Genomic DNA, 22,496 nt, shown 5'->3' with positions numbered 1-22,496 from the left:
TGACATAGGCTTTGTTACTTTTCATCATTGTGTGGCAGCCAGAATCACCTGTGTGAGATGGGCTACCATGTAAATCTTTGTGTGTGTGAGAGAGAGTGGGAGGGGGGGAGGGAGGGGGAGAGGGAGAGGGAGAGGGAGAGGGAGAGGGAGAGAAAGAGGGAGAGAGAGGAGAGGGAGAGGGAGAGAGAGAGAGAGAGAGAGAGAGAGAGAGAGAGATGCAAGCATGTTAATGAAAGGGCAAGACAGAATGTTCAGCCCTTTTAACTATTTGTAAAATGAATTATTTTCAGGGACGTGAAATATTTCCTTAAACAAACACCATAGTTTAGAAGAAGAGAGGGAGAGATTAACAGAGATGATAGATGGGTGGATGGATGGATGGATGGACAGATATTCAATATGTTTGTTAAATCAGGGCTGTAAGGGACCTGATAAGGGCTGTAAGGTCTTCTAGTCCAACCCTTTGCTCAGGAGCCTTATACCGTCCCAATCAAATGGTTATCTCTTCTTAAAAACTGGCACCCACAACTCTGGGAGGCAAGTGATTCTATGAATTAACTTTTCTCACTGCCAGAAGATTTCTCCTTACTTCTTGGTTAGATCGCTCTTTAATAATTATTCCACCCATTACTTCTTGTCCTGCCCTGTGGTACTTTGGAAAATAAGTCGACCCTCTCTTCTCTGTGACAACCCCTCAAGTACAGTTCCCCCATAGACTAACATACCTAGCTCCCTCAACCATTCATCACATGATTTAGCCTCTGGACCCTCTATCATCTTTGTTGCTCTTCTCTGGGTCTCAAAATCTTTGTTTCTATTGTGATGACCAGAATTGGATGCAGTATTCCCAAATAACAATTTTTGCATAGCTTCTGCAAGGCAAGTGGCTGTATTTGAGATGCGTTACATTTTCTTGGAACGCACTGAGCTGTATTTCAGTCCATTACACAGCACTTTCCCCAGTTGCCAAAAGTCAATTTTTTTGCTTTGCACAACATTTTTCTAAAGAACACTTGAATCAGGAAATGGGAAGTTTGAAATATCAAAGTGCTTAAAGTCTATGAGAAGTTTGTCTCTTTGTTTTTCTGGAGAAAATTCGTACTTCACTGGGCTGTGTTTGCTATTAACACAGATAATTATACAGTTAACATTAAGAGCTACCTTAAATTTCATTTAGGACATATCTAAGGGTTTACCCCTGGCAAAACAGTCAAGGTACCCTAGAATCCTAGAATTTAAAATAGTGTTTTCAAATTTGGCTAATTTAAGATGTCTGGACTTCAACTCCCAGAATATCTAGCCATCATGATTTAAGATGTGTTTGGCTAGGGAATTCTGGGAACTGAAGTCCATTGATCTTAAGGTTCTAAGGTTGAAAAATGCTGGTTTAAAATATAATTTGGTTCAATTGTTTCTCAATCTAGGATCTACAATACATAATAAAGTTATAACATTCCTCAAAGATGGGATCCCTCAGAGATTCCTTCCAAGTTTACTTAATACCTCCATCAGACAATTACCCACCCAGAAGTGCCCTCATGTGAGGGATAAAAAAAAGTCAGGTTGTCCTGTGTCCAAAACCTTCAAGGCAATTTTGCCTTGAAGTTGGTGGACGCAGGAGTCAATGTGAGGATGTTCCTTCTCCTGAGGATGTTCCTTGAGATCTTCAGTTGAGCTCTGATATCCATTAGTTTTCACCCCCTTTTGGTTCTGAGTTTCTCTCCAAAGCTACAGAGAACAATCCTCAATGAAAGGGCCAACATTGTATTTCCCTTAATCTTTCTTTCTTAAGTTACTCACTTTTGAAACCAATTTTCTTGTGATTGGGGTGTCAAATACTGCATCAATTTCTGAGCACTATAATTGAGGAAACTTTAGAGAAATTCCAACTAGCGAAGGGAAATACTACAAAGCTGATCAGAAGACTGGAATCTAAGTAGGCTGATGTCAGGCTCCAAAAACCAAGAAAGACACTCTGGGATTCTTCTAAGCAGTTTCTTTTATTGTTTCTCATCTATAGAGAGAAATCTTGACAAAGTAAAGCAACTACATGGATCATTGATATTCTTTGAGAACTTCCAGGAATTCCAGGAAGGAACTGCCTTGACCATCTTCCTCCCAACCAAACTATCTAAATTTGACCATGTTGCTCCTCTGGAAGGCACCCTCTCCCTCCTGGGAATCCAGGCTACATTCCACCACACCTGAGAAGATATTGCAAAAACTTGTGGAGAAGGTTAGCTTTAAGAAAGCATCAACAAGCAAAATTTTTGATAGCATTTTCTCAATATTTGAAAGGTTTTGAAAAAGAGAGCCAAAACCCTTTCTTGATCATCTCATAGTGAAGGGCCCCGAGGAATGAATTTCAGTTGCAGAAAGGTGGGTTTCCATGGAAGGTTAACATTAAACTCTACTCTGATGAATACATTCAAGCAGAAGGTGGACAGCCATCTATCTGGGATGCTTGGATTCCTATACCGATTAGAAGAGTGGACATAATGATGTAAATTGCCCATTCCATATAGGGTTCTAGGATCAATTGCTAATCTGGTCACCTTCCTCTGGATGTGCTCCCAGTATGCATGTATTTCATACATCTTATCTATCTATACAAGTTGTCTTAAGGTTCATTACAAATATCCTGTAGAAGTTCTGAACACCTCTAACAGTTGTAAAACATTTCCTTTGAATTTTGGAGAATGAAATAGGGCTGCAGAAATCCAGATGACTGTGAATGGCAACAAAGAGTTGATGTTTGAGTATCTCCTTGCTACCATCTGGAATGCTGCATCCCAGTTCCTGGAGGGGAGCAAGCTTGGGTGGGGAGGGATAGAGACCCCAGCAATTAAGCTCAGAAACTGAGCTTAATTGCTCAGGAAAGATCACTGGGTGATGGTGTCTCCTCCTCCCCCGCCCCCCACTGCAAACTAGCCCTCTTTCATTCTGCTTCTGAAAGCAATTAGACTGGCATCTCTTTCCATTAAAAAAATGAACCCATCTGCAGTCAGAAAGTGTTTCTTGGTTTGTTTTTTGTTTTTGTTTTTTTTATTATTTTCAGATCATTAATGGGGCTGCAATGAATAAACTTGGAGCCAGATTAGAATAATAGGCAGAGAAAAGAAGACAGCAAAGAGGTGGGGAAGAGGGGGAACAGGGAAGAACAGAAAGCAGTGAGTAAATTCTTTGCAGTTTTGGGAAAGACCAACTCTGCCATTTGGACCAACTCTCTCCACTGGAGCCTCCAACCTTCAAAGACAATCATCCAGAACAATAAAGGTCATTGATGGTTTGGGACCATCTGCTTTTATTACCTGTTTGTGTTCTCCCAACAAGCCACAGGCAACAGTGTTTGGATAGGCGCCTGATTAGGTAAGTAGGTTGAATGGCAGTCAGATGCCAGCTCACAATCCAGGCAGAGTTGTATCTGCTCAGAAAAGACTTTGATATACCTGGCCATGCATTATGGTCCTGGATCGTTGGTTTTGAAGGTCCCTGAGTAGGAGCCAGGCACAAGATGTGTTCTGTCTCACCTTTCTTCTTTCCAAAAAAGATGAAAGAGAACAAACCCACACAAACACAGGCAGGCAAGCTGACTCGGACTTTACAGAGTTAATTCTTTATACTGATAATGTCCTTGGCATTCCAACGCACTCTGCCTGCCATGTCTGAAAAGATAACAAGAAAAACTACTCACTGAAGATTCCAAAGCAGACCACAAAAAACAGTCACAACGAAACATGGAAGAGAAGTAAACTTTGTCCCGTACAAAGTTTCCGGAGAAAACACACCCACTTTTATCCCCTGTGGGTTGTGTCTCAATGACTCAGCTCACTCTCTGACCCTCCCACACCTCCTACGTTGCAGCTCATATTTCTTCCTACGACGCTGCCTAGGATCAAGCCAACATTCGTCCACTTGACTCCCTGTCAGGGGCTGCTCCGATATGCCCTCCTCCTCCTGATTAATCTCAGGCTGTTCCTCTCGGTTGTCTGATGAAACCTGAGGCATTATCAGGGAGGAAGGCATTGCCAGAGAGGAAGGTCCTGGGGAGGAAGGCATTCCCAGTTCCGCCTCCTCATCTTCCGAGTCCTCTTCCTCTAACAGCACAGGCTCGGGAATCGGAGCCACAACAAGATGCATTGGTTGATTGGGACAGTGTTCCTTTTGCAACCCGATGCTCTCTGGTTCTTCCAGCCAATTTGATGTCCTCGGGGGAGACAGAGGATTTGAAGAAAGTTTCTACTGCCAGTTTGTGTAGTTTTGAGACCCTGAGTGTCTTTGGTCAAGGCTGATGGAAAGGACATGAGGAGACACCCAAAATTAAAGACAGCCTCCTAGGGGAAGAACATTGTAAATATAATAGAGGTCTGTTGAGGTGATCTCCTAAGAGTTAACACTTTCTTTACTGGTACAAACCACATGACTACTATGCATGGTTTGAGTCATAACTGCTACAACTTGGATGCAAGTGTTCCTGAGAGCAACTAAAGCAGTATATGCCAGGGGTGTCAAACTCAAGGCCTAGGGGCCAGATCCGGCCCATGGGGTGATTAGATCTGGCCTGCAGGACTGCCCTGGAAACAGCAAAGGACTGTCAAAGCTCCGTTTTCACTGGCAGAGGGTTGCAGGAGGCCATCCCAGCCAAAAATGGAGCTCAGGAGCCCGTTTATTTCTGGCAGTGTGCTCGGGCCACCATAGGCATCCCCTGACGTGAGTGATGTCATGCTGGCCATGCCCCCCTGGCCACGCCCCCAAGATCAAACACAATCTTGATGCATCCCTCAATGAAATCGAGTTTGACACCCCTGGTATATGCTATTCGTTGCAGGGATGTGGTACTGTAAGAAATTGGTCAGATACAGACATTATAACTGCAAATTCCAGACGTTTAAAGCTCAGATGATTGAGTAAACCCCAGACTGTGAAAGGCTTTGACTGGAGCAGCTTCCACATATTCACCAATGCACTATATTGAGCCAGGGCTCTTTGTTCACTATGTGCAAGTGGCAGAGAATAGACTATACAATCTACAGTCTATACAATGGCAATACAGACCATTGTTATTCTAAGGAGTTTAGTAATGTGTTTTAATTTAGTCAAGACGTTTAGAGCTCATTCTGAGCTAACCTGCCTTTTTTTTTTAAAAAAAAAATCTTGTTTACTGAATGAAGGAGGAAGGGAAAAGGGAAGACTTCAAGTACTTTCAAAGCTTTTCTCACTATGAGCATCTCAGATTTTTGATTCTGATCTCAAAATCATGTGTCACTCGATCAAGGTCAAGCTAGCAGGACCATGAAGTCACAGTGCCCGTTTTTGATAAGTGCGGTTGTTGTTTGTGGGAAGCTTTTGCACAGAATCTAGCACTGGGGTACTGTTGAAATTGGATGCCTTTGGGGCAACTCTGCTTGTCATTATTGAGCTCTTGGCAACTTGGAAGAGATTTGGGCTTGGTTTGTATTCTCCTTATGTTATACTTTTGAATCTGTTTGCTTGAGCTAATAATAAATTTTAAAACCCCTTTATTTACTGGACGCTTCATTTTCTCTGGCTCCAAAAGAGCCAATTGCCTGGGGACTTGATCACTGCCCTGATACTAAGGAAAGCATAAACATTTTTTTTAATTATTCTACTATCAATCATTTTGCATTCACTAGAACACACGGTGCCCTTTATCTTTGTCCTCTGGCTAATTGTCACTCTACTGGTATATGTTCCAAAGAGCATGCACATCCATAAAAGCAACAACAATGAACTTTCCAAAGTGAAATGCTAATTTCTAATCAGGAAAGGGGACCACTGTAGTGTAAGATCCCATTGTATAAAACAGTGTTGTGCTTTGAACACACACATACACAAAAACCTCTTTCTTGAATTCTTTGCCTAAGAAATACAACTCGTGGATGCCAGAATACTAGTTTTCCTTTAGCGTGGATTTATTAGATACTCCAATTCCCTGTTCTATGCAACCTAAACTCCTGAATGTGTAATTTAGCATACTTTCACAACCATTTATAAATTATAGTTGTAGGCTTTTTATTTTGTAGATGGTCTGTTAAACCCTCTATAAATAAAGGGGTTTGAGCACTTAAGCTTATAAGTCCAAATCTAGATGTCAAAAGTTGTTTTAGCAGGAGACGTTGCCACACAGCACTACTGGCAAGGACATTGCAGCTTTTCAAATGGGAAAGATTCATCATCTGATCCTTTTAATCTAATGTATGCACTGCAGATTCTCCCAGAATGTTAACTTAGCATGAAATAGAAGGAAGAGGAATTGGATAGTTTGGAGGCATTCTGATTAATAACACCCAGAATTTGAAAATGACAAGCCCACATTTTTCAAATTTAAGATACCTGTGTCACCCCAAAGTCTCCCAAATGGACCCTTCAGATCTGCTATTCTGATGACGTCCCTTCTCCATTCTTCTTTCAGCTTTTAAGCAGTGAGTGAAACAGATGCAGTGTTTGGTTTATCAGCAGAAGTGCTAGGCATAATAAAAAGGGCTTCTGTCTTTACTGCCATTCATGATGGGGGCGGGGGAGACCTGCAGCTTATTTTGGGAGGAGTGATTTGCCTTTAATTCTACCCTCCCCCTCCCATAATGACATAAAATGCCAATTTAAAAGGACAAAATAAACGAAGTAGATAATCTTTGAACCTGTTGGTCTTTAGGAAATGGATAGAATCCTTATCTGAACTTGCCCACAAGCTCCTTAGACTGATGTCTCTCTTGGCTAACTAAAGTTGTCGAGGCAACTGGACCTTTCATCCAAGAAGCTTCTTCAGCTCTAGAAGCGAAACATCTTCAAAGAAATACAAGAAAGTCCAGTTGCCTCTTGAAAAAGCAGCTTTGGGACAACCATGATTTGGATGACCAAGAGTCTCCATAGACACTTGGATGTGGGTGCTTGTGCTGGTGAATTCATAATACAGGGGTGGTCCTTTTGCCTCTTAAAGAAGTGCTGCTTTGCACTGGAAGCCACCACTAGACCCAGACTATACTGGGCAACATTTGCCCAACGTTCAATCTTCCCTTTCTAGGGAAGGCTACAGTATAAAGAAGGTGATTACATAATGGCTCCAGACGATCTTGAATGAAGTGGATTGTCTGCATATCTTTCAGTCAAGAGTCAGGCCTGGGTATGGGATGGACTATGAGTTTCAGGTCCAGATATGGGACCCAGTGTATTCTTCACACACTATTGAGAGCAGGATGGAGATAATGCATTCTGCCTTTACTTGATCTCTTGGTGGCTTTCAACGTCACAAACCATGGTATACTTCTGGATTACATTTGAAAGTTGAGAATTGGTTGCAGGGAGTTATACTGGTTCTCCCCCTTTCTCCAAAACTGGTTTGAGTTGATGTTGGTTGGGAGCGAGAAGTCTCGTTCTTGGCCCTTGCTATGCAGGGTACAGATTTGGTGTGTTATCTGCTCATGTTTTAATATCTAGATGAAGCCACTGAGTGAACCCCTCCATTGCCATGAGCTGAGCTGTCGTCAGCGTGATTGTAAGGCATCCAGAAAGTATCCATGGTATCAATCACTCTGAGACATTTTATCCCCAATTGATATTGTACATTTCTACACCTGATGAGTTAAGTGATGTTGTTGACTTTTCTCGGTACTTGGATTGTGTGTGGGTCTGGATGGGGAGCAATAGACTTCAACTAAACCCTGGTAAGACCGAGTAGCTTTGGGTTTGGGGCCTTCTGCACCTGGAAACTTGATGTCTTAGCTCCTGGATAGTGTTTCACTACTCCAAAAAGACTCAGTTCATTATTTGGGGGTTCTTCTCATATGCAATTCCTGTTCAAGAAGGAGGTAACAGTCGTGGGCAGAAGAACCTTTGCACAGTTTCATGTTGTCTGCTATTTGCATCCAATCCTTGATCGGGAGGCTCTTCTCATAGTCGCTCATGGCTTAGCCACCTTCTTGATGGATTATTGCAATGCATTCTATATGGGATTAATCTTGAAAAGTATCTCAAAGCTTCAGCTGGTTAGAAATGGGGCAGTATAAGCAGTTGTGTCTATTTCAAGAATTGCACACATTCAACCTCTACTTTGTGGGCTGCATTTGCTACCAGTTTGTTTCTGGATCAAGTTGAAGATGCTGCTTTTGTTCTTTACAGACACTTGGATGTGGGTTCTAGTGCTGGAGTCTATGAAGATTCTCAGTCATCCAGGTAATGGTTGTCCCAAAGGTGCATTGTCAAAAGTATCTGGACTTACTTGGTTTTTCCTTGATGATGTTTTGCTTTTCATCCAAGAAGCTTCTTCAGATTTGACTCAAACTTGGTCAGAACTGGAGAAACTTCTTGGATGAGAAGCAAAATGTCTTTTGGGACAACCTTTATAGGACTACATGACCTTGGGGCCAGGTTATTTGAGGGACTGTCTCTACCCAGTGACATTTCCCCATCCCATTAGGACTAGAATGGAGGCATGTTGCATGTCCCATCAGCTAAGGATGCACTCTCTGCATGTTGGCTGCCACTTTGTTTTTTTGTTTTTTACTGTTTTTACTTTAAATTTAAATAATGGTTTTATTGTTTTTTATATATTTTACTTTTATGTATTTTGTTTCATAATGTTTGCTGCCCAGAGTCACGATGTGAGACACTATGCAAATGTGATAAATAAATGCAATTTAAGAAGAAATAGGGGGGGAAAAACCTATCCTCAAAACGAGAGAAACTGCACACTTGTGATAGGACAGAATATAGACAGGTGCTTGAGAAATCCAAAATAAATATAGGATCCAGGCAGGCAGATAAATCAGTTTCCAAGTTGTAATTTAGAGAAAAAGAAACAAATCATGAATTACACTGAGCAACAAGCAGCAGCTGGGATTGAGAAATCATACCTGATACTATCTTTATATAAAATCATCAGGACCTAACTAGCTCCCCAGATCATCTGTAGGCAAATAAACTGTAGCATCATCTCTGGGGAAATGCTGAAATATACCCCAAATCACAACTCCATCCATTGATCCCAGTTGACTATACCCAGTTGCCAAAAAATCTGATGGTTGAAACTCAGCTCTGCAGATCAGTTAGCCTCCTTTGCAGAATTCTAGAGTTAGAAGGGGCCAATTAAGACCACCAAGTCCAACCCCTGCTCAGGGCTGGAATCCCAAGTGGTGCCTTCCAGAGAAATGACCATGTCTTCTCTGGTTCAGCGAATCCAGTGAGGGGGAAACGGCCACTTTCCCTAATAATTGGCTCTATTGGCTGGTCCGGTTTGAAAGCTTTTTGTCTAACTTTCATTTGGAATCTGCCTTCTGGAAATTGTTTGTGTTGCAGTTCTGCAAGCCATCAAGTATTATGGTGTGTACAGAGTTCTTCCAGCAGTTCTCGGTATCTACAAGGGTGGATTACTGGGCAGGATCATCGTGCTCCTTCTGCCTTGCACTCCTTCATATAGCACTGCAAAAACATTCAACCCACATAGATGTAGCTCTGCCTAGCTCCATAATTATTCTCTGCAAAGCCCATCACAGAATTTGAATGCAAAGAAGTGCATATTTGTGTCCTCCCACTCCACCCCTTTCTCTCTCTCGGTTCATGGTTAAGGACCATTTCTTGCTTGGAAAGAAGAAGTGAGCCCTCATGTGTCAACCACGATCCCTTTTCCCAACTAAAAGAGTCTAAGGTATTAAATGAGTACAGGTAGTCCTTGATTTACAACAGTTTATTTGGCAACCGTTTGAAGTTACAACCACACTGAAAAAAGTGACTTACTACTGTTTTTCACACTTACGACTGTTGCACATCCTTATGGTCACATGATCAAAATTCAGATGCTTGGGAAATATTTATGATGGTTGTAGCATCCCAGAGTTATGTGATTCCCTTTTGTGACCCTCTGACAAGCGAAGTCATTGAGGAAGCCAGATTTACTAAACAACTTTGTTACTAACTTAACAACTGCAGTGATTCACTTAACCATAGTGGCAGTACAGGTTGTAAAATGGGGCAAAATTCACTTAACAAATGTCTTACTTAGCAACAGAAATTTTGGGCTCAATTGCAGCCGTAAGTTGAAGATTACCTGTACTTTGGGAATTGTGTGCCCATGATTGGTATCATTTGGCTTATTTTACTTTTGTGATATTGTATGCTGTATTATTATCGAATTTAGTGAGCATTCTCAACCATGGATGTTTTATTGTACTGTATTCCTTTAGTTGAAGGGTTCTGCTCTCTGGTTCTAGAGAAAATCCTCCATGATGGGGCTGAGGTTGGAAGCAGCAGGGCCTTTCTCCTTTCTTTTGGAAAGACTCGGCCCTCTTAGCCACTCTTCCACCACCCAAAGGAAAGCTAAAATGAGCTGAGGCTGATGCCAAGTGGATGGAGCAACAGCCACATTCCCTTTCTGCTGCGCCAGTTCAATCTCTCAACACTTATCAGGAGAGAAGAGTGAAAGCAAAGCAGAGGTGGCAAAGCTAACAGAAAGTTGATGAGAAGAAGTCAATTAATGGGTTCACCCACTCCAAAGAAAATGGTGGTAGCAGGTAAGAGCTCTCAGATATTGATAGACCTCACTTGGTTGTTTTTCTTTAAAATATTTTTTTAACTTGGATTTCTTCCAAGGACATTTAAGATATAATGAGGTTCTTCCTCTCCAGTTTATCCACAGGATCAAGTCCAGTCTCTTTCCAGTAGAGGTGAGATGTGAATGATTGACTGGATGACACTATCTACTGGCATGGGGTTAAATATCGTTTATGTATTGCTGATATTCATCTTTGCCCTGGGCTATCCAAGTGATGCTATTGAGGTGCTTCCCCAGGCCCTGGAGGGTGGATGGACCTATATGGGAAAGAACCAACCTTGGCTCGATCTTAATAAGACTGAGTGGCTGTACATTTAAATTTTCCAGATCTAATGACTTTCCAAAATGAACCCCAAGCAGCACGGCAATGCTATTCACTGCTGGACAGCACTGATGTGCAATGCTGGGGTTCTCCTAGATTTACAGCTCCTCTTCAAGAAGTGGGTGGCAGCTACGGCCCAGAGATCTTTCACACAAATATATCTTGTGTGCCAACAGCATCTATTCCTACATCAGGAGGTCCTGCTCTTGGTTGTTCATGCCTGAGCCACTTCTGAATCGGAGTATTGTAATGCAATCAATATGGGAATATCCATGGAGCATACTAAGAAGCTGTAGCAGGCTAAAAATGCAGCAGTAGACAATTTTGGGATGCATTGTGGAAACACCGTCATATGAGCTTCCTATAAACTTTTGACTGCAATTCAAGGTGCAGGTTGTCAGTTTTAAAGCCCCAGATGGTTATTTGTGGGACTACCTCCCACAGTGATTTCTGCCTATTTCATCCGATCTGACAGACTGGGCATGTTCCATGCAAGACAATGCAAGACAATGGCACCTGGTGAACCCAGGAAGCAAACCTTTCCTGTCATAATGCCTGTCCAACAGAAGAGCCTCTCACTCCTCCAAAGATTTACTACTGGCCTTTTGGAAGACTGTACAGACCTGGCATTCCTCCTGATACGGGTTTTATAGAATTGGTGGTTACAAAGATTCTATTGTGACTTGCTTTATTTTGGTTTGGTTTTAATGGAAAGTTTTGTTTTTGCCCACTTTTGTTTGTCATCCAGAACTTTCTTGGCCAGACATGTAAATTGGATAAATTAGTCATATAGTCTGCATTTTTTCCCCATATTAGTTTACATTCACTGCATGAAAAAGAATTAGGTTTTAGCACCACCACCCAGGAATAAGTAGAGTATATTTCTTCTATATATTTTGTGGCCAAGGGGGACAGGTAAACATTTTGTCTTGTGATCTGTAGCCTCTTTGGCTTCCTCTACTTCCATTTCCCCCTTAGAGAAGGCCAAAGCAGGAACTCTTCCAAGCAGACTTGATGCTACTATGTTTCAGAAATCCATGGACAATGACCCCTTTCCTGGAGAAGTTAGTCCAATTATCCATTCAGTTCCCTAAATCCTCAAACATGAATTTGCCAGTAGAGAAACAGTCCGGTTTCAATGAAATAACTAAAACTTCACTGCTTCTTCTCAGGATATGACTAGATCAGCTATAGACAGGGGTGTCCGTGGGGGATAGGGAAACAAAAAAGATGGCAGCCATCTTGCTTGTAGCTTCCACCATGACTTTGTTGACCTTCCCTGTTGATGGCCCTGCCTGAAGGCCAAAAGCTGCTGGTACCCCCAGCCCCCTTTTTATGGCTCTGTAAAGAGATGGAAGGCAATGGTGAGTTAGGTGGCTGTTTATTTTTCCTAGCTAGATGAAAAGGCAGGCTTGGTATCTGCTTTCTTCTTGGATCATGGGCTTTGGAGTCCTCCTCCAGCTAGGAGGATGAGAACCTTCTTAGATTGACACTCGCCAGGAAAGGAGAGAGCTCCATAGACTTCCTCTGTAACATCAGTTGTACACTGTGGTTGTTCTTTCCAAGGTTAATATATTCTTCTCTGTAGAAGAAAAGAACAAGGGGTTGCAGGGGGATTTTGAGGGTGTCAGCAGAAGAGAGATGGAGTGCCTTTTTCCAAAGTTTGCAACAATTTGAGCAGGGCTCCTTACATGCTTGGACAGCTCCACAATTAAATTCCACTGGATCTAGTGGGGTTTAGTGCTGAGTAAACCATCACAGATTGTACTAACTTCTGCTTTGGGAATACTGACAGGCAGAAATTCCAGGCAACTGAGGTGCCTTAGTTGCCACGGAGATGTAGCTTAGCTGAACTTGCAAAGTGTAAAGAGATCTGTAGTCCTATCTCTCCTTAGAAATATTCCTAAACCGGAGGGAAAACAAATGAAACCCCCTTTTTTTCTGCAAAATACCGTCCATCTCACTCAATGCCAGAACTGATTAGAGCTAGTCCTCAACTTACAACAGTTCACTTATTGTCCCTAAATGAACAACAGACATTTAGTGACTGTTGAACAAGAATGCCATTGTTCAAAGAAACAACGGCACTGAAAAAAAGGGACTTATGGCCAGTTTTCACACTTGTGACCATTTCACCATCCCCTTGGTCTCATGACTTACATTCAGATGCTTGATAACTGACTCACATTTATGATAATTGCAGTATCCTAGGGTCATGTGATCTCCTTTTGCCACCTTCTGACAAGCAAAGTCAATGGGGGAAACCAGATTCAATTAACAACCGTATTACTAATTTAACAACTGCAGTGATTTACTTAACAAACGTGGCAAGAAAAGATGTAAAAGGGGGCAAATTTCACTTCTCACTTAGCAACATACATTTTGGATTCAATTGTGGTTGTAAGTTGAGGATTTCCTGTACTTCTTAGTTTTCTTCCCGTTGCAAAAAGGGCTTCCAGTTTTTCTACCTTGTTTCCGGAAACTTCTTGACAATACATAGTCCATTTCACAAGATGAGGTCTTCGGAATATATTGGGGGGAGAGTAGCAGGCCTAAAACTTGCTAAGTGGCTTTTGTGTTAAGCATCCATCCTTCCTCTCCTTAGTTTTATCTGTACGTTCCCTCTATGAAAAATTCCCTGGAACTTTTTCTGTTGCTTTGTCTTTCTTTGGGATTGAACACAAACAGGGAACTAGCCAAAGAAGGATCAGATAGTGTAATGAGAAGGATGTTATGCCCAACTTGGAAAAGCAACCCATCAGACAATTACATTCCACAAGACGAGAATGTCCCTGAGATTGTCTTCTCCTTTGAAAGAGTTTTGGAAGCAGTTTCGCTTTTATAAATTGAATGAAATCTAATAGGAAAAGAATGCAAGCGAATTCTCCTGCCCCAGTAGAAATTTTAGCTGAGTTGATCAGCCACCTCTCTAAAATTATTTGAAACTTCTTTTGAACCTTGTTGATTGATGCTTGAGGCCCAAAGAACACTCCCAAGCTTCATGTTCTTCAAGGGAAAAGGTCCTACATTTTAAAAAAGATGTATGTTCTCATTCAACTTGGAACAATTTTATTCAGATAGTTGAAATTTACCATCCGAGTCCCCCAAATATACCTCATGCTGTTAAAAAAAATAAAAAAAAAATTCAGCCACCCGCTTTCAAGTTGGCATCAACTTTCAGTGACCACCGGATCACTGTTTCTTAACACTGGCAACTTTAAGAGGTATAGATTTCAACTCCCAGAATTTCCAATGATGGCTGGGGAATTCTGGGAATTGAAGTCTGCACATTTTAAAGTTGCCAAGGTTGAGAAATACTGACCTTGATTTTTCTCAAGGATGAAAGGAAGACTTACTACATTTTTAAAAGGCACAAGTTCTTGGATTTATATTTCATTTTGTACAGGTATGGTTTCTTCACTGTAGTGATTCCTCGTTAATTCAAAGATGATGACAATAGTAGCAGACAATGCATTGAGTGTTTTTTTTTTCCTTTTTATTTCCAACAAATACAGCACCCGCCTGGCCTGGGATATATAGGAAGTAGGGTTGAGGATGAACAGAAGACTTGGGCAGGTGGGAAAACAGGGGTTTTTTGTTTGTTTGTTTGTGTGTGTGTGTGTGTGTACCAGGGAGGGGAGGGGCAAGGTTTTCTTTCCTGCTTCTATTTCCCAAGTGAGATTTGCAATTGGAAAAGGGAGGAAATGTCTGGTGATGACTTTTATCCCAGAATACTGTTAGGGCACACAGTGCATGGTATAAGGAAATACCCAGATTTTTATAAAACAAACAAAAGTAAAAAAGGAAGGAAGGGAGGGAGGAAGGAAGTAGAAGGAGGGAAGGAAGGGAAAAAAAGGAAGAAACAAAAGAGGGAGGGAGGGAAGAGAAAGGGAAGGAAGGAGGAAAGGAAGGAAAAGAAAGAGAAGTGAAAGAATGAAAAGGAGGGAAGGAAGGAAAAGAAAGAGGTGAAAGAATGAAAAGGATGGATGGATGGATAGAAGGAAGGAAGGAAGGTTCTCTAGCCGCTAGAAAGGGCAGGATCTCTTGCCACCCTCCTTTGCCCTGTGGGAGGGGCAAATGGAGACCCACAAATATGATTGGATTTTGTGTCCCAGCAGTGCACCACAGTGCAGAAATGGGAAGAGTGGGGGGGGGGGGAGGTAGGAGACCTGGTGATGCAGAAAGGAATATGTCCCTCTAGGGTCTGCAAGAGGAGCAGAGAAAGATGTGTGGGAAGGTGAGCATGACTGCACCTGCTTGAAAGCTGGGGAAGTGGCCCAGCATCCGTGGTGCTCCCCGCCTTCCTCCTTGAGGTGTGTCTAAAGAGAGGGCTGAGTTTAAAAAAAGTCTCCCCAGAAAAACACCAGAAGGGGAAGAAACTCGTCTGTCCTGATTTGCTTGATTTTTCCAAAGTGTCAGTGTGAAAAATATATATATATATTTATATTTATATATATTTATAGGCTGCTAAGTCACAGAGTCCATGAGGCTCACACTTCTGTTTGGAAGTCACCCTCTGACAGATCCAGGCTCATGCAATGCTTTTCCCAGTCAGCCGAGTGCAGTTCCAGCTTCTCCCGTGGCTTGGTGGGCAGGGAACTCAGCGTCATAGCCTTGAAGGTACTCCAAGACTTTTGCTTCTGTTGCTGGCTCTCTGGGCTGGTTACCTCTTGCTGAAGAAGGAGAAGAGAAAGGAGACTTAGGGTGGAAACAATACCATTGAACTGAAGGTGCTCATTGCTCTTTGGTCAAAACCTCCCCACATTCATTATTGTACTCTGTCTCCAGATAGAGCTGGGTCCATACAACTCAAGATTGCAGTAGAAGAATGGTAGAAATTCTAAGCATAGTATCTAAGCATCTAAGCATAGTCCACAAAATTATTTGTTACAACGTCTTACCTGTCAATGATTTCTTCAGCCTCAATCACAATAAATACACGGGCAAACAACTGATACAAACTCAAGGTAAACCGCTCCAAACTCAATTGCAGAAAATACGACTTCAGCAACAGAGTGGTCAATGACTGAAACGCCCTACCCGACTCTGTGGTTACAGCCTCAACTCCTCACAGCTTCAACCTCAAGCTGTCTACCATGGTCCTCACCCCATTCCTAAGAGGTCCTTAAAGAGGTGGTGCACAAACAAGCGCACCAGCATGCCTACCGTCCCTGACTTATTGTCCCCATTTATCTGTATTTACTCCCTGTGTTCTTGTTTATGTTCATACTTATACTTGTTATCTTGTACATGTTTGACAAATAAACAAATAAATAAATAATTGATTGTTTTTATTAAGGTTTGTTTCTGCTTGGAAACCACTTATTGGACTTTCTGCTTGAATCTGAAAAAAGTGAAATTTTACTTTGGGGATTTGATAATTAGAACTATTTATGATTATAGAAATATTGTATGTTGTCATTAATTTTACAGTAAAATTGCAGAGCTTAATATATTTTATATTTGCCAACTCTACCCAAGAAAGTTGGAAGCTTTCGCTTTCTTTTTCTTTCTTTCTTTCTTTCTTTCTTTCTTTCTTTCTTTCTTTCTTTCTTTCTTTCTTTCTTTCTTTCTTTCTTTCTTTCTTTCTCTCTCTCTCTCTCTCTCTCTCTCTTTCTTCCTTCCTTTCTTTCTTTCTTTTTCTTTCTTTCTTTCTTCCTTTCTTTCCTTCTCTCTCCTTCCTTCCTTCCTTCCTTCCTTCCATCCCTCCCTCCCTCCCTCCTTGTACTCCTGGTTTTGCTCTTTTTTTCTGATCTTTTCTTTTTCTATTATTTTCTGTTTCCTTAAATTTTATTTTTGTAGAAATTTAATAAAGTCTTATAAAGACAGATTTCAATAGAAGAGAATATAGAGTATAGCTCAGAGTTGACTGATGGATTTCTTGGTGCTCTCCGAGGCTGGTTGTTTGCAAGCAGATATTTCATTATTTAACTAGGTAATTAGTTATCGCTGCTCATGAGTATGGAGTTTGCTCCTTGGTTATATACAGTAGCTCATCCTGTCAGTCAACACTGGGTGTGGGTTTTCTTCTTAATTATTTATCTGGTGTTAATTGCTATTTATCTTAGAGCAAGTTAAATGCAAAACTGCTGGGAACTCCTGGAGTTTGCTGGAGAATTCAGATAAGTCAGCCATCAATAGATGCATAGAGATAAATTACACTGCTCAAAAAAATAAAGGGAATACTTAAACAACACAATGTAACTCCAAGGCAATCACACTTCTGTGAAATCAAACTGTCCACTTAGGCAGCAACACTGATTGACAATCAATTACACATGCTGTTGTGCAAATGGAATAGACAACAGGTGGAAAGCATAGGCATTTAGCAAGACATCCCCAATAAAGGAGTGGTTCTGCAGATGGTGACCACAGACCACTTGTCAGTTCCTATGCTTTCTGGCTGATGGTTTGGTCACTTTTGAATGCTGGTGGTGCTTTCACTCTAGTGGTAGCATGAGACAGAGTCTACAACCCACACAAGTGGCTCAGGTAGTGTAGCTCATCCAGGATGGCACATCAATGCAAGCTGTGGCAAGAAGGTTTGCTGTGTCTGTCAACGTAGTGTCCAGAGCATGGAGGCGCTACCAGGAGACAGGCCAGTACATCAGGAGATGTGGAGGAGGCCGTAGGACTCCCAGCATCAGGACCGCTACCTCCACCTTTGTGCAAGGAGGGACAGGAGGAGCACTGCCAGAGCCCTGCAAAATGACCTCCAGCAGGCCACAAATGTGCATGTGGCTGCTCAAACGGTCAGAAACAGACTCCATGAGGGTGGTATGAGGGCCCGACGTCCACAGGTGGGGGTTGTGCTTACAGCCCAACACCATGCAGGACGCTTGGCATTTGCCAGAGAACACCAAGATTGGCAAATTCGCCACTGGCGCCCTGTGCTCTTCACAGATGAAAGCAGGTTCACACTGAGCACATGTGACAGACGTGACAGGGTCTGGAGACGCCGTGGAGAACGTTCTGCTGCCTGCAACATCCTCCAGCATGACCGGTTTGGCAGTGGGTCAGTAATGGTGTGGGGTGGCATTTCTTTAGGGGGCCGCACAGCCCTCCATGTGCTCACCAGAGGTAGCCTGACTGCCATTAGGTACCGAGATGAGATCCTCAGACCCCTTGTGAGAACCATATGCTGGTGCAGTTGGTCATGGGTTCCTCCTAATGCAAGACAATGCAAGACCTCATGTGGCTGGAGTGTGTCAGCAGTTCCTGCAAGATGAAGGCATTGATGCTATGGACTGGCCCGCCCGTTCCCCAGACCTGAATCCAATTGAGCACATTTGGGACATCATGTCTTGCTCCATCCACCAATGCCACGTTGCACCACAGACTGTCCAGGAGTTGGGGGATGCTTTAGTCCAGGTGTGGGAGGAGATCCCTCAGGAGACCATCCGCCACCTCATCAGGAGCATGCCCAGGCATTGTAGGGAGGTCATACAGGCACGTGGAGGCCACACACACTACTGAGCCTCATTTTTGTGTTCCCTTTATTTTTTGAGTAGTGTATATTTGCACACCATTTATAAGAGACAATAAAAAAGCTGCAAAGGAAATGAAAAGACCAGAATATTCTCTCTCCAGCAGAAGTCAGAAAGCAATACCTTAATCAATGTACTATCAAGGAGAAAACCACACCCCCATTACTCTTGGCAGGCAAATTACTATATATAAACAGGGAGCAAACCCCACTATATATAAAAATGGAGGAATCTGATATAGTTGTGTGATCAAATATTTGCAAATCAAATATTTGGAAAGCCCCAAGGACTCCATATACCCAGAGAAGCAGCAGTGGTAGGATTCAATTATTTTTACTACTGGTTCTGTGGGTGTGGTTTGGTGGATGTGGTGTGGCTTGGTGGGCATGGCAAGGGAAGGATACTGCAAAATCCCTTTTCCTCCACCACCCCACTAACCTGCATTCTGGCTCCGTTCTCCTGTGCAGGGCAACAAAAGAAGAACCAGCTGATCAGCTGGGACTCGGGAGGCAGAGAATAGATGGGGTGGGGCCAATCAGAGGTGGCGTTTGCCGGTTCTTTGAACCACTCAAAATTTCCGCTACCAGTTCTCCAAAACTGGTTAGAACCTGCTGAATATCACCTCTGAAAAGCAGGGATTAACACCAGGCAAACAAACAGAAAACAAGACCCTAATCAAGAAACTGCTGAGAAGAAAACCACACCTTTACTAACATTTGTCCCCTGCTTATATACAATATATACTATTGTATATAAACAAGGAACAAATACCACATTCACTAGCACTGAAGATGTAACCTAGTTGAGTAAAGGAAACATCTACACATAAACAATCAAGTTGAAAGGACACCAAGGACTCTACAATTCAAGATACATCGAACCAAGGAAAGAGCTCTATAGCTGGGTTCACTCATTACATGAAGTGAAGTGTAGTGAAAATCTTTATAGTAGGGAAGCCATGTGTGGAAAAAAAAAAGCCTGCCAGGCAAATTGCTAATTACTTTTGTCCTACTGCCCAAGAAAAGTGCCTGGCTGAAGGTGGCGGGAATTGAGTTTAACTTCAGGGTGTCTATCTCCTCTTGCGTAATGCACACGTCTTTTCTGTCTCTTCAAAGAATACTTACGCCGGTTGTGTTCTTTTCACCACTTCCTGAAGAGACACTCCACCGCTTTTCTCTCTGCACGAAAAGAGCCCAAATGAGTAGTGTCTTAAAAATCTATACTCCATTTCACTCCATCTCATGATGAATTCACAAAGTTAGACATTTCTTGCTATAAAAGTCTGATTCCCTTGTCATAAATAAATATAAACCTACATCTAATGTATATCTGTGGGTGCCATCAGCTTGTTTTTGATCTACAGGTAGTCCTCAACTACTGGTATGATCATAATTGAGCCCAAAATGTATGTAGTTACGTGAAAAATTTGCAGGGTTCAATCTGGGTCAGTCATTGGGACCAAAGGTTTTGTCCTTTTGAACTTATGAGTTTTGCCCTCTTTTATGACTTCTCTCGCTACATTTGTTAAATGAATCACTATGTATCATAGTTGTTAAATTAGCAACACGGTTTTTAAGTGAATCTGGTTTCTCCGTTGACTTTGCTAGTCAGAAGGTTGCAAAAGGGGACACGACAACTGTCATAAATGTGAGTCAGTTGTTAAGCATCCAAATGTAAATCACCTGACCAAGAGAATGCAGCAACAGTCATCATTAAGTGTGAAAAAGAGTCATAAGCCATTGTATCTTCAAACGGTCACTAAATGAACTGTTATAAGCTGAGGACTACCTGTATTTATAATTTTTCCCGACTCATGTTGGCCATTCAAGTTTGTGATTTTTTTTTTTAAAAAAGGACGGTTTTTATATCCATTTCTCCTGAGACACCAATGCTGTTAGGCAGATCAGTGGTGTGTTTCAAATATTTTTACCACTGGTTCAGTGGGCCGTGGCTTGGTGGGCGCGCTTTGTGCACACGCACACACTTGGCATGCACGCGCCAAACGCACACTTTGTGCAGGCACAGAGGCTTTCTGACTCGCCTCCTGCAATCTTGCACTCTCCCTGTCGATTCAGCAGGTGCCACACGACACTCTTCTGTGCCGCACAAAAGCAGGGAATAAAAGTTAGTATGGGGGCCCAGGTGGGCAGGTGGGCTAAAGAGAATGGTGGAGAGACCCGGTTCGGTCTCCACTGCTCATCGGCGCTACCGGCTCCGCAGAACCAGGCCAAACCGGTAGAATCCCACCACTGATGCAGACTTATTCCTTTTTTTAAAACTACATCACACAATCTAAAAAGAGTAAAAATACTGAAATTTTTCTGCTTAAACTTAGATAACTAAACATTGAATCGACAAATCAGTTAAAAAGTGAATCCAGATTTCCTGCTTTATAGGAGGTAGTCCTTGACTTGTGACTGGTGGCTTAGCTAATGTTTGAAGTTACAAAAGACCCCACAAAAGGTACTTACGATCCAGTTCCAATGGCTGCAATCCTTCCCTGTGGTCCTATGGCCACATTTTGGCCACTTGGCAAATGGCCTGCATTTATGGCTGTTTGCAGTGTCCAGCGGTCATATGAAAACGATTTATGACATTTTTGCTAAAAACTGGCATTTATTTCTGGGTTTTGGCAAAACTGGCCCGTAGGGAACAATGTGTTTATTTAATGACCAGTGATTGGCTTAACAACCACTTGAAAAATGTCATAAAATTGGATCAGTCACATTATGACCATCATGATTTATGACCGCAATGGGCAGGCTCTATCAAAGACTTCCTCTGTTATAATCAATTATAAATTCATTCTTAAAAGGTAAAAGTTCCACTTGCACGTTACATGCTAGTCGTTTCCGGCTCTAGGGGGCGGTGCTCATCTCCATTACAAATTCATTCTTATTTCCACACTAAAGTGAGATTTCTTAAAAAAACAAATGACATTAAAATCATTTGTTCGATTAATTAAAATTTAAACACACACCTCTAAATGTTACATTATGCATTCAACAGTATTTTTTGGCATGTTTTTGAATCAACATCTGAATGGAAATTTTAAGAACTCTGATGAATGATGTAATCTTTGATCTACAATTCAGATCAGTTCCTTTTAGAATTTGCAGATGAATTATTTGAATCCTTATGCAACAAACTGAACCTTGATGGCTCTTGATAGTTAATAATTGATCATATTTCTTCTATGTCAGTGACACACAGATTCATAGAACATAGAAGAACAGATTGGAAGGGACCTTGGAGATCTTCTAGTCCAATCCTGTTTGAGTTGGAGATTCTATACCATTCCAGACTAACTCCAGTCTTTTCTTGAAAATCTCCAGTGATGGAGCATCCATAATGTCTGGAGGCATGCTGTTGCACTCATTAATTGTTCTCATTGTTAGGAAATTTTTCCTTAATTCTAGTTTGGATCTCTATTTAAGAATTTTCCATCTGTTGCTTCTTGTCCTGCTCTCAATTGCTTTGGAGCAGGGGTCGCCAACCTTTTGGACCTCAGGGAACACCAAACTCATAATTTTAAATCCCGCGGACCACTAATATGAATTTTGACTGATGATGGCTTGCTGACGTTGGTGGGAAAGTCAGTCCCATATTCCAGAGCTGCAGGAGTCACAGGACTGGCCCTTTGGTCATCCCGGAGCAGCTGCTCCTCCAACCAGGTGTACCGGCCTGCCATGGACTAGAAGAGCTGCTCCGGGATGACCAAAGGGCCAGTCTTGTGACTCCTGCAGCTTTGGAATATAGGACTGACTTTCCCACCAACATCAGCAAGTCACCCCGGGGCAGATTTCCCTCCCCTGCCATTGGTCTTACCTTCCAGTTCCAGCTCGCGTGGCTCTACTCAAGGTAAGGTTTGTGCTCCGCCAAAGGGTGGGAGCAAGAGGGTAGGCGGGCCATGTGGGCTATGCAGCCTGGTGTTGCTGCGCAGCCTGGATTAATTGCTTTGGGGGAGGGACATTTCTCTGTGAACCACCAAAATTTTCTCGCGGGCAACCAGTAGTCCCCGGCCCACTGGTTGGAGACCACTGATTTGGAGAATAGGTTGACCCCCTCTTCTGGTGACAGCCCCTGAAGTACTTGAAGACTGCTATCATGTCATCCCTAGTCC

General features: G+C 42.3%; 1 protein-coding gene across 5 annotated transcripts in view; it reads right to left on the bottom strand.

The window, feature by feature from the left end:
- Positions 1-14,496: 14,496 nt before the first annotated feature.
- ADGRB2 (adhesion G protein-coupled receptor B2) overlaps positions 14,497-22,496 on the bottom strand; it is a 260,012-nt gene continuing 252,012 nt past the window's right edge. For all 5 annotated transcript variants that reach the window (XM_087970489.1, XM_087970494.1, XM_087970492.1 and 2 more), the window contains 2 exons: positions 19,498-19,551; positions 14,497-15,559 (listed from right to left, as the gene is read on the bottom strand). In XM_087970489.1, the coding sequence (XP_087826615.1) occupies positions 15,377-15,559; positions 19,498-19,551 (237 nt within the window). In that variant the 3' untranslated portion in view covers positions 14,497-15,376. The remainder of the gene's footprint in view (positions 15,560-19,497; positions 19,552-22,496) is intronic.

This window comes from Notechis scutatus, chromosome 8 (assembly GCF_049901735.1).
Source record: "Notechis scutatus isolate UNSWTSFEM ecotype Mainland chromosome 8, rNotScu1.2, whole genome shotgun sequence".
NCBI classification, from domain to species: domain Eukaryota; kingdom Metazoa; phylum Chordata; class Lepidosauria; order Squamata; family Elapidae; genus Notechis; species Notechis scutatus.
Note: the sequence above shows the minus strand (reverse complement) of the source record. Positions and strands in the feature narration are given on the sequence as shown.